The 13,685-nt window shown below is 40.0% G+C and overlaps 1 protein-coding gene across 3 annotated transcripts in view; it reads right to left on the bottom strand.

Moving 5' to 3' along the window:
- Positions 1–556: 556 nt before the first annotated feature.
- LOC132833499 (regulating synaptic membrane exocytosis protein 1-like) overlaps positions 557–13,685 on the bottom strand; it is a 786,224-nt gene continuing 773,095 nt past the window's right edge. For all 3 annotated transcript variants that reach the window (XM_060851848.1, XM_060851830.1, XM_060851839.1), the window contains 3 exons: positions 12,972–13,073; positions 5,158–5,297; positions 557–852 (listed from right to left, as the gene is read on the bottom strand). In XM_060851848.1, the coding sequence (XP_060707831.1) occupies positions 634–852; positions 5,158–5,297; positions 12,972–13,073 (461 nt within the window). In that variant the 3' untranslated portion in view covers positions 557–633. The remainder of the gene's footprint in view (positions 853–5,157; positions 5,298–12,971; positions 13,074–13,685) is intronic.

Raw genomic sequence — 13,685 nt, forward strand, 5'->3', positions numbered from 1 at the left:
TATTTTTGAGTTTTTCTCTTCTATATCTAACTCACAATAAATTTGAAGAAGTTAACTGGGAACCAGTAATGTCAAAACACTCCACCAAAGCCTGTGGCTGCTGAACAGCTGAGGCTCGCAAAGATATAACAGTACCCTTTAGTAGAAGGTCTCTGTCCGCATCAGGGTGGGGTGGGAGGAGGCGGTTAGCTCCATTACAATAGACAGTGGGTTGAAGAAATATGTGCAGAGAATAAAAATGTGTATAGTTTCTACAGAACCATGAATAAACAACTCCATCCTTTTTTTTCAGACTGATGTTTTTCTCCATTCTGTTGTTATATACTCGAAATATTGAACTTTTTAAAATTCACATCTCTGGTCTCATTCATTTAGTCTCTAACACAAACTCAGTTTCACTAATATATAAGTTTCCAGTTAGCATTTAATGTAGTGTGTTTTTGCCAATTCATGCCAGCATACATATATAAATGCATACACATATGTACTTTGTTTTAGGATTTATGAAGCCCTATTTTTTTTTGAAACAGTACTATTGGCAAAACAAGTGTGATTGTCTGGCTCCAGCAGTGATTTTGATCATATTTGTGGTCAGCTTCTGCTTTTTTGTCCTGTTGGTGACTTCGTGTTTCATTATGACCTTATACAGGGAGGTCCAGTCGAACTTTCAAGAGATGATTGGGAAGCTCTGCGAGTAAGGGGAGTCAAGGTGGGCTCCACCAATGAAGATGTTGGGAACAGTTTGTACCAACCAATCACCATGCTGGATAGATCAAGCTCTTCCAGGAGAATCTGTACCACACCCATGAAACATTTGTGGTCCATTCTGCCATAATCTCCCCAGACTATCACCTATGAAACAGGAGAGACAAAGTCAGATTCTAATATGTACTTGAATAACTGTAATTTAGCAAACTTATGATCTTGTAGTCAGAGGCCTATGTTTAGTTTGGTGTGCATGACCGCCATTAAATGTGTGTTTGTGATTCGAGTAACAAGATGGCATATTGTTAAAATGTTAAACTGTTAATTTACTGTTCGTGAGCTTTGAATGCAGATGAAGATAAAGCATGGTCCAGAAGCATTTTTTAACGGAGTCTTTGTCTTACATAACCCATTCCAATTACAAATACAAGTATTCACTAAAAATGGGAGTACAGCTAAATATTGATCATTTCAAAAGTTATTTGTTGGAGTGGATGGCTTTAAATTGCTTTTAATGTGCCACAACAGGGCACCAGAAAAAACCAGAAAGAGTGAAATAGAGGTTTGGGAGGGAAGGTGGGAGAAGGGAGCAGAAGTATGATGCAATATGCTCATTTTAAAGAAAAATAACAGGGCATGTTATGATGTCAGCTTAATGAATTACATTTTGTTATGAGTCTGCTGGTAGGAGGAATGCAGGATTTCGGAATGTAAAGCTTCTGGCAGGAGTTAATTATAAAGAGTTTAACCTCATTTATATCCTCATTTATAATAGGGGCTCAGTGGTTAGCAAGATTGCCTCACAGTACCAGAGATCTGTGATTCTAGCCTTGGTGACTTTCTGTGTGAAGTTGCACATTGTCCCTATGGTTTCCTCTGCATGTTCCAGTCTCCTTCCACAGTTTAAAGATGTGCAGTTTAGGTGGATTGGAAATGTAAATTGCTCATTGTGTCCAGGAATGTGCAGGGTTTTGGATTAGCTATGGGAAATGCTGGATTAAAGGGATACAGTGGGGGCAAGGTGGTAAGGGATAGGTCTGGGAAATGCTGTTTAGTGGAGAGGCATGGACTTAAAGCCTGCTTCCACAGTAGAGATTCTATGATATTTCATGGTAGAGAAAAGAATGGAAAACAAAAGAAGGTAACAAATGATAAAATAGAAAACTACAGGGTAGTACATCAGTAGTGGAGAAATTACTGTAAACATTTCTGATTGACAGAATTAATCTGCATTTCGAGAGGCAATGTTTTCTTAAGGGGAGGTTGCAACCAATTTTTTAAAGCAGTGATTAAAGAGGGCAATACTTTTTTGATATAGGCTACATTGATTTCAACAAAACCTTTGATGAGATACCTTTGATCCAAGGAAATTTGGCAAATTGGATCTTCAATTGGCTTGATTGGCAGAAAGCTGAGGGTGATGGTTGAGGGGTGCTTTTCTGAGTGGAAGATGGTGTACAATGGGGTCCCATTGCTATATAAATGATTTAGACTTGAATGGTTAATCTGTAATTTTGCAGATGATACAGAGGTGGTGGGTGGTAAGTAGTGAGGAGAATAGCCTTAGCTTCCAAGAGAATATAAGATGGGCTCGTCACATGGGCTGATCAGTGGCAAATGGAATTCAACCCAGATAAATTTCAGGTGAAACAGTTGGACAGGACAAACAAAACAAAAGAAAACATAATGAACAGAAAGACCCCGAGAAGTACTGAGAATCAAGGAGACTTTGGTATGCATGTACTTTTCCCTTAAGTGGATAAAATAGCATATGGGGATAATTGCTTTTAATTGCCAAGTTTAGGAGCAGGGAGATTATGTTGAAACCATATAAAATCTTAGTTAGGCAACAACTTGAGTACTGTGTGCAGTTCTGAAATCCACAATTTGGAGGATGCAATAACACTGGAGAGGGTGCAGAGGAGACAAACTGGGGTTCTCTTCCTTAGATCAGAGGGCATTCAAAAGGGACATAACTGAGATGCATGAAATTATGACAGCAATAGATAGGGTAGACAGTGTTTCCCTTGATGGAGATTTCAATGATCAGAGATTGGAACTCATTCCCTCTGGCTGTTGTAGCCAGAAATCTTCAACAGCATATGAAAAGTAATTAAGCACGCGATGTCCACTGACACCCTGGAGTTGTTCAGGGAGAGGTGGTGCCGCAGGGAGTGAAGTGCATGATTTCCCCCCCAACTCTATCTTGATTTAATCCCTGCCCTCCCCTTCACTGTTTGATCACGCAGCATTGCTCTTTGATGTCACTGGCCTTTCCTTTCTTCCTGGTGGCAGAAATTTGAATAAAGATTCGTGCACCTTGTGTCTTTCACTGTGTCTCATACAAAAAAACTCGATGTGCAGCCACAATGCCATGGCATATTATCCAAATGCTGGCAAATGGGATTAGCTTGGTGTTTGTTTTTGATAAGTGTGTACGGAAAGCTAGGAAGGTCTGTTCTATGCTGTCAGTCTCTATTGACTCTATTACTCTGTGATATTTCAGTTAAACTTCTGACTTTGATAACTTTGTGCAATCACTGTGGACAATTTAGCATGGCCAATTCACCTGACCTGCACATCTTTGGACCGTGGGAGGAAACCCACGCAGACATGGGAACAATATGCACACTCCACACAGACAGTCGCCCGAGGCTGGAATCAAATCTGGGTCTGAGGCAACAGTGCTAACCACTGAGCCGCCACGATAATTTGGACAGAAAAAGTGTTGGGGAAAAGAAAGCAGGAGATTGGCACTAGTTCATGATGCCTGTTTGAAAAGCTGGGAAAACGTTAAAGTATTTTATAAAGGATGTGGTAACTGGAAATTTAGAAAATAACGTCAAAATTGTCAACATAAATTATAAAAGGGAAATCCTGTCTGACAGGCCTTTTAGGACTTTTTTGAGGTGTTTACTTAAAAAGGTGTAAAGAAGTACATGATATATTTAATTATCAAATCATTTTTGATAGGATTGGAGATAATGTACGGTTATGGATTAAGAAGTGGTTAATAGACAGAATGCAGATAGAAGAATAAAATCATTATTCACAATCATTGTAAATGACTTGGATGTGAGGATATGTATTATGGATAAATTTGCTGATGACCCAAATGGTGGGAATCTAAGGAGGCTTCAAGAAGACTAAGTAATGATTGGGTCAGAGGGTGGCAGATGGAATCTTGACAGAGAAGACAGAATGTTTCCGAAAAGTGGAGAGGTTGTTGGTGTACAAGGAGACCTGGTGTCCCGGTCCGTGAGAGCTCTTATTTCAAGGGTTCATGTTCAGGAATAAAGATGTCTTGCTGCAGTAGTAGGGAGCCTGATGAAGTGTACAGTCTTGGTCACCTCTTCTATACTTGCTATAGAGGGAGTGCCTGCGATGGTAGAATTGCCTGAGGAAAGATTGAGGACTGCGGGACTGGATTCTCTAGAATGATATGGTGACTCAGTGGTGAACATTGCTGCCTCACTGCACCAGAGACCCAGATTTGACTCCAACCTTGGATGACCATCTGTGTGGAACTTGCATGTTTTCCCTGTTTCTGCTTGGATGTATGTTGGGTGCTCCATTTTCTTCCCACAGTCCAAACATGTGTAGTTTAGATGAATTGCCACGCTAAATTTCCCTATAATGTCCAGTGAAAAGTAAATGGATTAGACATGATAAAATGCAGGATAGGGTGGGATTCACTATTGGCTCTCAGGAAGACCAGTTCCACCTCAAAACACACCAGATGGCCTCCTTCTTTAAATACCATAAATTCCCTTCACACATGACTGAAAATGCCCTCCAACACATCCACGTCCTGCACCTCCGCTCTCAAACCCCATCCCTCCAACTGCAACAAAGATTGAACCCTCACCTTCCACCCTACCAACCTCCGCATAAATCACATCATCCGCCGCCATTTCCTCCACCTCCAAATGGACCCCACCAAGGGGTGGGGAGGGGTATATTTTCCTCCCCACCCCTTTCCGCTTTCCGCAAAGACTACTCCCTCTGTGACTACTTTCCCCCCCAACAACCCACCTTCCCCTCCAGGCACCTTCCCCTGCCAGAATTTCAAAACCAACACTCACATCTTCCCCCTCAATTCCATCCAAGGCCCCAAAGGAGCTTTTCACATCCATCAAAATTTCACCTGCACATCCACCAATGAAATTTATTGTATCTGTTGCTCCCGTTGCGGACTCCTCTGCATTAGGGGGATTGGACGCCTTCTCACAGCGTGCTTTAGGACACCTGCACCATGGCTAACCATTTCAACTCCCCCTCCCACTGTGCCGAAGACAGTGTTACACTTGCCACACCTTCCAATTATAAGAGCGACTGGGATTTTGCTTGTAAGCACTTTATAGTTTTGGAGAATTTCAAATAGATATTCCATTGTTGGCAGGAATGAAGGAATTGCCACCACCCAAATCCATCATACTGAATAATACTGACCTGTAAGACTTTACCCTGTGGGCTTTCTTCAAATAGTAATGATTGTTGATAGAGTGGATCGAGTGTTTTTCGTGCAATTTTTGTCTTCTTTTTGGCTATGCACACACCGTTCTCCAACAGGTAGACCTTGACGTAAGGAGCTGCAAAAAAAATGAAATTAAAATAGATGTGCCTTTAAAAACCATAGAGATGTATATCGCAGAAACAATTCCTTCAGACCAACTCATCCATGCTGAACAGCTGTTCTAAATTAATCTCATCCCATTTGCAAGCATTCGGCCCCTATCCCTCAGAAGATGTCCGATTCATTGACCCATCCAGATGCTTTTTAAATATTGAAATTGTGCTAGCCTCCACCACTTCCTCTGGGAGCATATTCCACACACACGCACCCCTCTGCATGAAAACGTTTACTTTAGGTCCCTTTTAAATATTTTTCCTGTCACCTTAAACCTATGCCATCCAATTTTGGACTCCCCCGCCTGGAAAAAAATGTCTCGTCTATTTACCCTATCCATGCTCCCCATGGTTTTATAAGTCTCTACAAGGTCACGCCTCAATCTCTGACATTCCAGGGAAAATAGCTTCAGTTTTTTCACTCTCTTCCTATAGCTCAAACCCTCCAACCCTGACAACATCCTTGTAAGTTTTTTCTGAACCCTTTCAATTTTCACCATATCCTTTCTATATCAGGGATTGCTAAAATTCCATGCGGCATTCCTAAAATGGTTCAACCAATGTTCCATACAGCTGCAACCTGACCTCTCAACTCCTATATTCCTAAACTATCCAATAAAGGCAAACATACCAGACGCTGTCTTCATGATCTGACTACTTGGGACTCCACTTTGAAGTAACTATTAACCTGCACTACAAGGTCTCTTTGTTCAGAATGTATAAATCCTGCTCTGATTTGCCTATTCAAAATGCACCACCTCACATTTATTTAAATTAAACTCCATCTGCTACTCCTGGCCCATTTACCAACTTGATCAAATTCCCGTTGTAATCTGAGGTAGGTGTTCACTAAATGTCAAATTTGTTGTTATCTGCAAAATTACTAACCACACCTCTTATGTTCAAATGCAAATCATTTATATAAATGATGAAAAGCAATGAACCCAGCACCAATTCCTGTGGCACACACCTCCAGTTTGAAAAACAACCTTCCACCACCACTGACTTCCAACTTTGAGGCAGTTCTGCATCCAAATGGCGAGTTCTCCCTTTATTTAACCTTGCTGATTCTTTAACCATTTTAAAGCGACAGCATCATCACACACATTCCTTGGCCCTCCATCTGTATTTCTTAATTTGTTTCTGCTTTTAATTTCCTACTACTCTTTCAGTTTTTAATCTCTAAAATATACTTTCTATTTTCCTTTAATCAGAACATAACTTATTATAGATAGTAACATCAGTAGCGATGAGCAACAAATAATGGAAGAGTAGTGTGTAGGGTAATTTTAGGTAGTAATGTGTAATGACCACAATTCCGTTCTGTTTACTTTAGCGATGGACAGGGGTAGGTATATACTCCAGGGTAAGAGTTATAGCTGGGGGAAAGGCAATTACAATGCAATTATGCAAGATTTAGGATGCATAGGCTGGGGAAGGAAACTGCAGGGGATGTGCACAATGAAATATGGAGCTTATTCAAGGAACAGCTTGATAAATATGTCAGGCAGGGAGGAAGTTGTTGAGCGCGAGAGCCGTGGTTTATTAACGAAGCTGAATCTCTTGTCAAGGCTCAGTTAGAGCACTTGAGAGCAGGAAAGACCTAAAGAAAGAGTTAAGATGAGCCAGGAGGAGACATGCCAAGTTGTTGGTAGATAACAACAACAAAGCCCTATAGTTATATCAGGAATAAAAGAATGACTAGAGTAAAATTAGGGCTAACCAATGATAGTAGTGGGAAGTTGTGTGTGGAGTCAAGGGATGCACCAAGTGAATTGACTAAATCCAGTCCATTTGAATTAGGTTTTGGCATGAGATGAGAGGACCACTAGAATTAATTAAGGAGAAATTGGTGAGTCAGAGTTCTGAGACCACATACTTGGACTGCGTCAAATTTTAGGGAAAGTTCAATGCCCTTACTTCTGAGTAAAGAAACTATCGCTGACATCTGCCCAATATCTATCACTCCTCCATTTAAAGCTATGCCCACTTGTGCTTTGATCTTTATGTCATCATTGTCTGCAGGAATAGTGATAAAAAGATTGGATGTTATCAAATGTCCCCTTGTTCAAGAAGGGGATTAGAGACAACCCAAGTAATTATAGGCCAGTGAGTGTTTCTTCGGTTGCGGGTAAAGTATTGGAAAAGGTTGGAAAAGATAGGATTTATAATCATCTAGAAAATAATAAGTTGATTAGGGATAGTCAGCACGGCTTTGTGAAGGGTAGGTTGTGCCTCACAAACCTTATTGAGTTTTTTGAGAAGGTGACCAAACAGGTGGATGAGGGTAAAGTATGTGGTGTATATGGATTTCTGCAAGGTGTTTGATAAGGTTCCCCATGGTAGACTATTGCACAAAATATGGGACTGAGGGTGGTTTAGTGGTTTGGATCAGAAATTTTCTAGCTGAAAGAAGATGGGGTGGTGTTTGATGGGAAGTGTTCATCCTGGAGTTCAGTTATTAGCTGCAATGATCTGTTTTGGGTCTGCTGCTGTTTATCATTTTATAAGTGAATAGATGTTGTGGGTCACAGAGGGATATTGATAGGCTGTAGAGCTGGTCTGATAGGTGACAAATGGAGTTTAATGCAGAGAAGTGTGAGGTGATTCATAGATCCCTGAAAGTTGCCACCCAGGTTGCTAGGGTTGTTAAGAAGGGATACGGTTTGTTAGCTTTTTTTAGTAGAGGGATTGAGTTTCAAAACCATGAAGAGTGATATGAGCCTAATGCTGCAAAATGTGAGTAAATTAATTTAGGACAGCTGTTCGACATGGACAAGTTGGACCGAAGGGTCTGTTTTCATGCTGTACATCTCTGTCAGGTGGGATAAGCAACTTATTTCTAAGTTGGACTACTTAGATGATACTTGCAGGCACCTTTATACAAAAGAGCAAAAGATCATTTTGGCTTTTGTGACACTGAATGGACTATACTAATTTAGAGTGCATTTGTTATAAAAAAAATGTGCCAGCCACACTTCAAAGACTTAACCAATAAATCCATGTCTGGATTATCCAATTGTCTGGTGTACATCTATGACCTGCTAATTTTTAGTTACACATGGAATGAACATTTGCAGCATTTATCAGAATTACTCCATCGAATTTGGGAGGCAGGCTTGGTGATAAACCTGGCTGAGAGTTAATTAACTAATGCCCAAGTCACATTTCTGGTCCATGTTAAGAGCCACTTCAGCACCTCTGCCTGACAGATGGCTACACAACTTGTGCAAACAAAAGTTATTCCCATATCATTGATGAATAGAGCCCTGGGATTGAGTTTTATTGGAAATTCATATCAAATTTTAGCAATGTAGTTATTGCAGAATAACTGTCTTATTGCAGAAGTGCAGACTATTTCAGTGGATGGCAGACGGAAGTTGTGTTAACCACTGCCATAGTGAACTATCATATATTTTTTCAGAGAGTTAAATACTCATCAACAGAAACAGTTCATGATTGGGAAGGACTTGGTGGAAACATCACAGCATTTCAACATTTATTCTGCCAGTAAAGTGTCTGAGATAATTGTATATGCAGATCATAATGCATTAATGTTTTTGGAGAAATTTCAGGACAAAAAATTCCAAACTGTTTAGATGGAGCTTATTATTGCAGCCATTCAATTTGAAAACTATACACATGGTAGGAAGACAAAATGCAATTGCCAACACGCCACAACTTGAATGAAGAAAGACAGAGGCATTCGGTGGAAGGAGTAAATGGACAGAAATAGAATGAAGTTGTGAAATGTACAAATAGAGGAAGACTAAGACTTTTAAAATGAAGCTATTGATCCTTTATTTCTTTTAAGTAGGGAGGTCTGATGATGCTGTCACTTTAAAAATGCCATTTTGTCATGGGTCTTTTTGAAAAGATGCTGTAAAGGCAGAGGTGCCGAAGTGGCTAGTCAGCCAGCCTAAGTCAATAATGTAAGTGGCCTTCAGGTTTTTTTGTGACAATGGAAGGAGAGTGGCCATTTCTCCCAGATCAGGCTTGCTAGTTTTTTTTAGTTATAACAACAATTGCAAGATATTTGGGTCACAGAAGGGTTGCAAACTTCAATAAATGATTTCTAACTGTGACTTTCTCTGAAATCTCTCTCAAATATTGCCCCTCCCTCCCCAATTGGAGGAGAGAATCTGTGTTTGAATTTTGACAAAAAGGTTTGACAAAAAGGTTTTTGTCAAGGGGTGTGTTTATGGGATGGTACTATATGAGAACAGATAATTGGTAATAAATACTGAACCAAGTATTTGGTTAAATTTTCCACTAGTTATTTTAAATTCCTCTTTCTTTTGCTTGTGTCTTAGCTATAGTGTTTAAATAAATTGTGTTTTGCTTAACGCCAAGTGGTTTGACCAGTTCTATCACATCTAGAACACCCACTTCACATCTACCTTTAAGATACGAAAATATTAGGGTCTAGGCTATTTTATTAACATCTGTATGACGTGGGAGCTGGGAAATCCCATTGTAGTCCACAGTGATCATGTCTGTATTAGGTTTTGATACAGGAATCCCGGCTCAGGGTTGATAAGCTGAAGTCTGAGCTTTGACAGTGCTATGTTTCAGGAGGCAGGGACATCTTTTGATTTACTACATTGAATTCAGTTATAGTCAGGGATAGAATGCTGGAACTATGTGTGAGGTGTGTTGAGTGATCCAGGAGGAAATGCTGCAGGAGCCTCAGCCCTTGGGTCTGCCTAACAAAATTCAGGTTCTTGCTACCTGAGAGTGGGGGTTGTAGGCAGGATGTGATAAACTGACCATAGCACTATGGAACAGAGAGATGAGACTAGAGAAATGAAATTGTAATCATGGATAGTATGGTCAGGGCATTAGATGCTGTGCTCTGTGGCCAGAATTGACAGTCCCAGAGGCAGTGTTACCCTCCTTGTACTCGGGTTCAGGATATCTTATCTGGGCCGCAGAGTAACATGGGGTGGGAGGAGAAAGATCTAATTATTGTGGTCCATGCAGGTACCGAATTTATTGAAAGCATAAGGAAAGATGCTCTGCTGATGGAATTTAAGCAGCTAAGGCCTAAATTAGAAAGCAGAACCAATGAGATAACAACCTCTGATTATGACCTAACCCATGAAATAATTGGCACAGGGTTCACAAGATTACAAACACTCCAGGTTCGCTCTCCTTCACTCTGATGCCGTCACTGTTGCTGCTCGGATTGACTTTGGTTCAGTCTCCATTCCTCAGGTTTTTATCTTGCTACTCCAGCCACTGTTCACTCCCAGATTCACTCTGTTGTGCTGCTGTCACTGCTTGGACTGACCAAACTGAAGTCTCAGAACTGATTCTTGTGGAATACCATTGGTCACAGAATGCCAGTCAGTCAAATACCCCTCCACAACTATCCTCTGACCTCAATGATCAGTCAATTTTCTGTCTACATGGTGCCATGTGACTTAATCATCTTTGTTACTGCTTTTAAAAACTCAATCGAGTTTGTAAGACAAGACCTTCAGTACATAAAGCCATACTGACTATCACTAATAAGTCTATTCTTCTCAAATGTGAGTTGATCCTGTCTCTAAGAATCTTCTCCGATAATTTCCCTATCACAGATGTAAGACTGACTAGTTAGTAATTTCCTGGCTTATCCATGTTATCCTTAAACAACTTTCCTGGGTTATCCTTGAACAAGTTTGGCTATTTGGCAGTCTTCTTGTGTCTTGCCTGTGGCTAAACAGGATACAGAAATCTCCTCTCTAGCCTCCTTCAGGATCCTGGATAGATTCCATCAAACCAATAGACTTATCTACCTTAACATTTTTCAAGACACCCAACAGCTTTGGCTTTGATATTTGAATCGTCATTTTCTACAGGTTTGGTACTAGAGGACTGGAGGATTGCAAATGTTGTGCCCTTGTTCAAGAAGGGCAGCAGAGATGTCCCAGGCAATTGTAGACCAGTGGGTCTTACTTCTGTTGTAGGAAAGGTTTTGGAAAGGATTATAAGAGATAAGTTTTATAATCATCTAGCAAGCAACAATTTGATTTCAAATAGTCAACATGGTTTCGTCAAGGGCAGGTCGTGTCTCACAAACCTCTGAGTTTTTTTTGAGATATAGGATTGAGGGTGATTTAGCAGTTTGGATTAGAAACTGATTCTCTGAAAGAAGATGGTGGTTGATGGAAAATATTCAACCTGGAGTCCGGTTACTAATGGTGTGCCAGTGCTGTTTGTCATTTTTATAAATGACTTGGACATGGGTTAGTAAATTTGCAGACGACAATAAAGTCAATGGAGTAGTGGACAGTGTGGAAGAATGTTACAGGTTGCAGGGGGACTTGGATAAACTGCAGAATTGGGCTTAGAGGTGGAAAATGGAGTTCAATGCAGCTAAATGTGCGCTGTATTGTTCTAATATCCTTAATATCAGCATGCCTATAGTATCAATGCACACTTTCTCTTTGGTGAATGTCAATGCAAGGTAATTATTAAGGACTTCATCCAATTTCTATGGCTTCACACATAAATTCTTTTCCTTCCCTAGCTACCTTCTTGTTCCTCATGTATGTGTAATATATTTCGGAATTTTCTTTCATCCTACTTGCCAAAAACAGTTCCTGCCCCCTTTTAGACATCCTAATTTCATATTTCTTTTCTGCTTTCTTTATTCTCCTCAAGAGCTTTGTTTAATTTCAGTTTCCTAAACCTCAAATACACTTCCTTTTTCTTTTTGACTAATCTTTCAATATCGCTTGCCATCCAAGGTTCCTGTATCTTGTCTTCCTTTCTTTCATCCTTGTTGCAGTGTAACTGTGGCGAAGTCTGACTGCAACTGTACTAGGTGGTGGTGACACCACCACTGGAGTGCTGGTCTCTTATTTAGGAAAATATATTATTTCACTGGGAGAAGTTCGAGGAAGTTTCACTGGTGTGGGCGGATTGTCTTAGAAGCAAAATTTAAATAGATTTGGCCTCATGAGAATTTAGAAGGATGTGAGATGATCTCATTTAAACATAACATATCCTCAGGGCAAGGTACATGCTGAGAGGATATTTCTCCTCATGGGAGAGTCTAGTCTCAGAATTAAAGGATGACAATTTAAAATGTGATGAGGAGGGATTTCTTCTCTCAGAGGGATGATGTCTTTGGAACTCCTTACCACAGAAAGTTGCAGTAAGGTTGAGATAGTTAGATTATTGATCAGTAGGGGGATTAAGGGTTCCGGGGAAAGGGCAGGAAAGTGGACATGAGGAGCACTGGATCAAGCATGAAATTGGTTTAAAGGACTAAACAACCTACTCCTGTTCCTATTTATTATGGTCTATGGTTTCGCCTCATACTCATGCAATTTACTCTCTAGCTTGTATTCAGAGGTCTTAAATGGCAATCAGATGTAAAATTTCTGGCTATCAACCAAGAATTATTGCTTGGAATATAACTAACTGACATAAAACTTCCATTCGACTGTTCCAGTCTTAAGACTGTAGCTAATGTGTGCACCATCTTAGCCCTTGCTAAGCCACTTTTCTGCAATTTCTTTTCTCAAAATCCCTCCCACATTAAGGTGAATTTTGCTCTTGCTTCACACCGTCTCTGTTCAGCCTTTCCAGGTCCAGTGCATCCAGAACCTGCGAAGACATAAAATGATGTTCAGTTTATTTACCAGGGAGAGATTTTGAGCCTGTTTTCTGACTGAGGCCTCGGGCTCGAATCACTTCAACTTCCAACTGTCCCTTCCGATCCACCATCCCAATCTGAATGTCACCTAAGAAAACAAAAGATATTTAAACTTTGAAGATAGATAAATTCCCAGGTCCAAAATTCAAGAATGTATCTTTAATGTATCCTGACAGACACCAAAAATTGACCAGGCAATAGGATTCATCTCAACTAAAATTCATACCTTTATTAACCCAGATTGATGTAGGAAAGAATGTGTCACAGGAGATCTGAGGGATTTCTCAACAATGGAAGAACACTTTCTCATAATGACACCAAGATAATGAGGTTTACAGTTACATTAGAGGCAAAGTAGTTAAATCTGAATATTAGTGCAAGTCTCACCATCAGAGGTCTTCATCAAATTAAAAATTAACAGAACATAGACAAAAATAAACTATTACAAATATTCAAAACTTAAAATGAAAACAGAAAATAAAAGCACTGCGGTGTATTCTGTCAACTCGTTCACATTGCAGACTCTGTGTACTGACGGTGAAAAGGGTTCATGTTAAAACTAGCAGATGGAATGTATATTGATTGGAAGAGATGTAGCTCATTGACTATGACATTCTTGACTCAGATTGTTGTTAATCGTGGCCAATCAGGAAACACTAACTGACCAATATAAACACGGGACAAAAAAAGAAAAATATAT

The sequence above is a fragment of the Hemiscyllium ocellatum genome, chromosome 3 (assembly GCF_020745735.1).
Source record: "Hemiscyllium ocellatum isolate sHemOce1 chromosome 3, sHemOce1.pat.X.cur, whole genome shotgun sequence".
In the NCBI taxonomy this organism is placed as follows: domain Eukaryota; kingdom Metazoa; phylum Chordata; class Chondrichthyes; order Orectolobiformes; family Hemiscylliidae; genus Hemiscyllium; species Hemiscyllium ocellatum.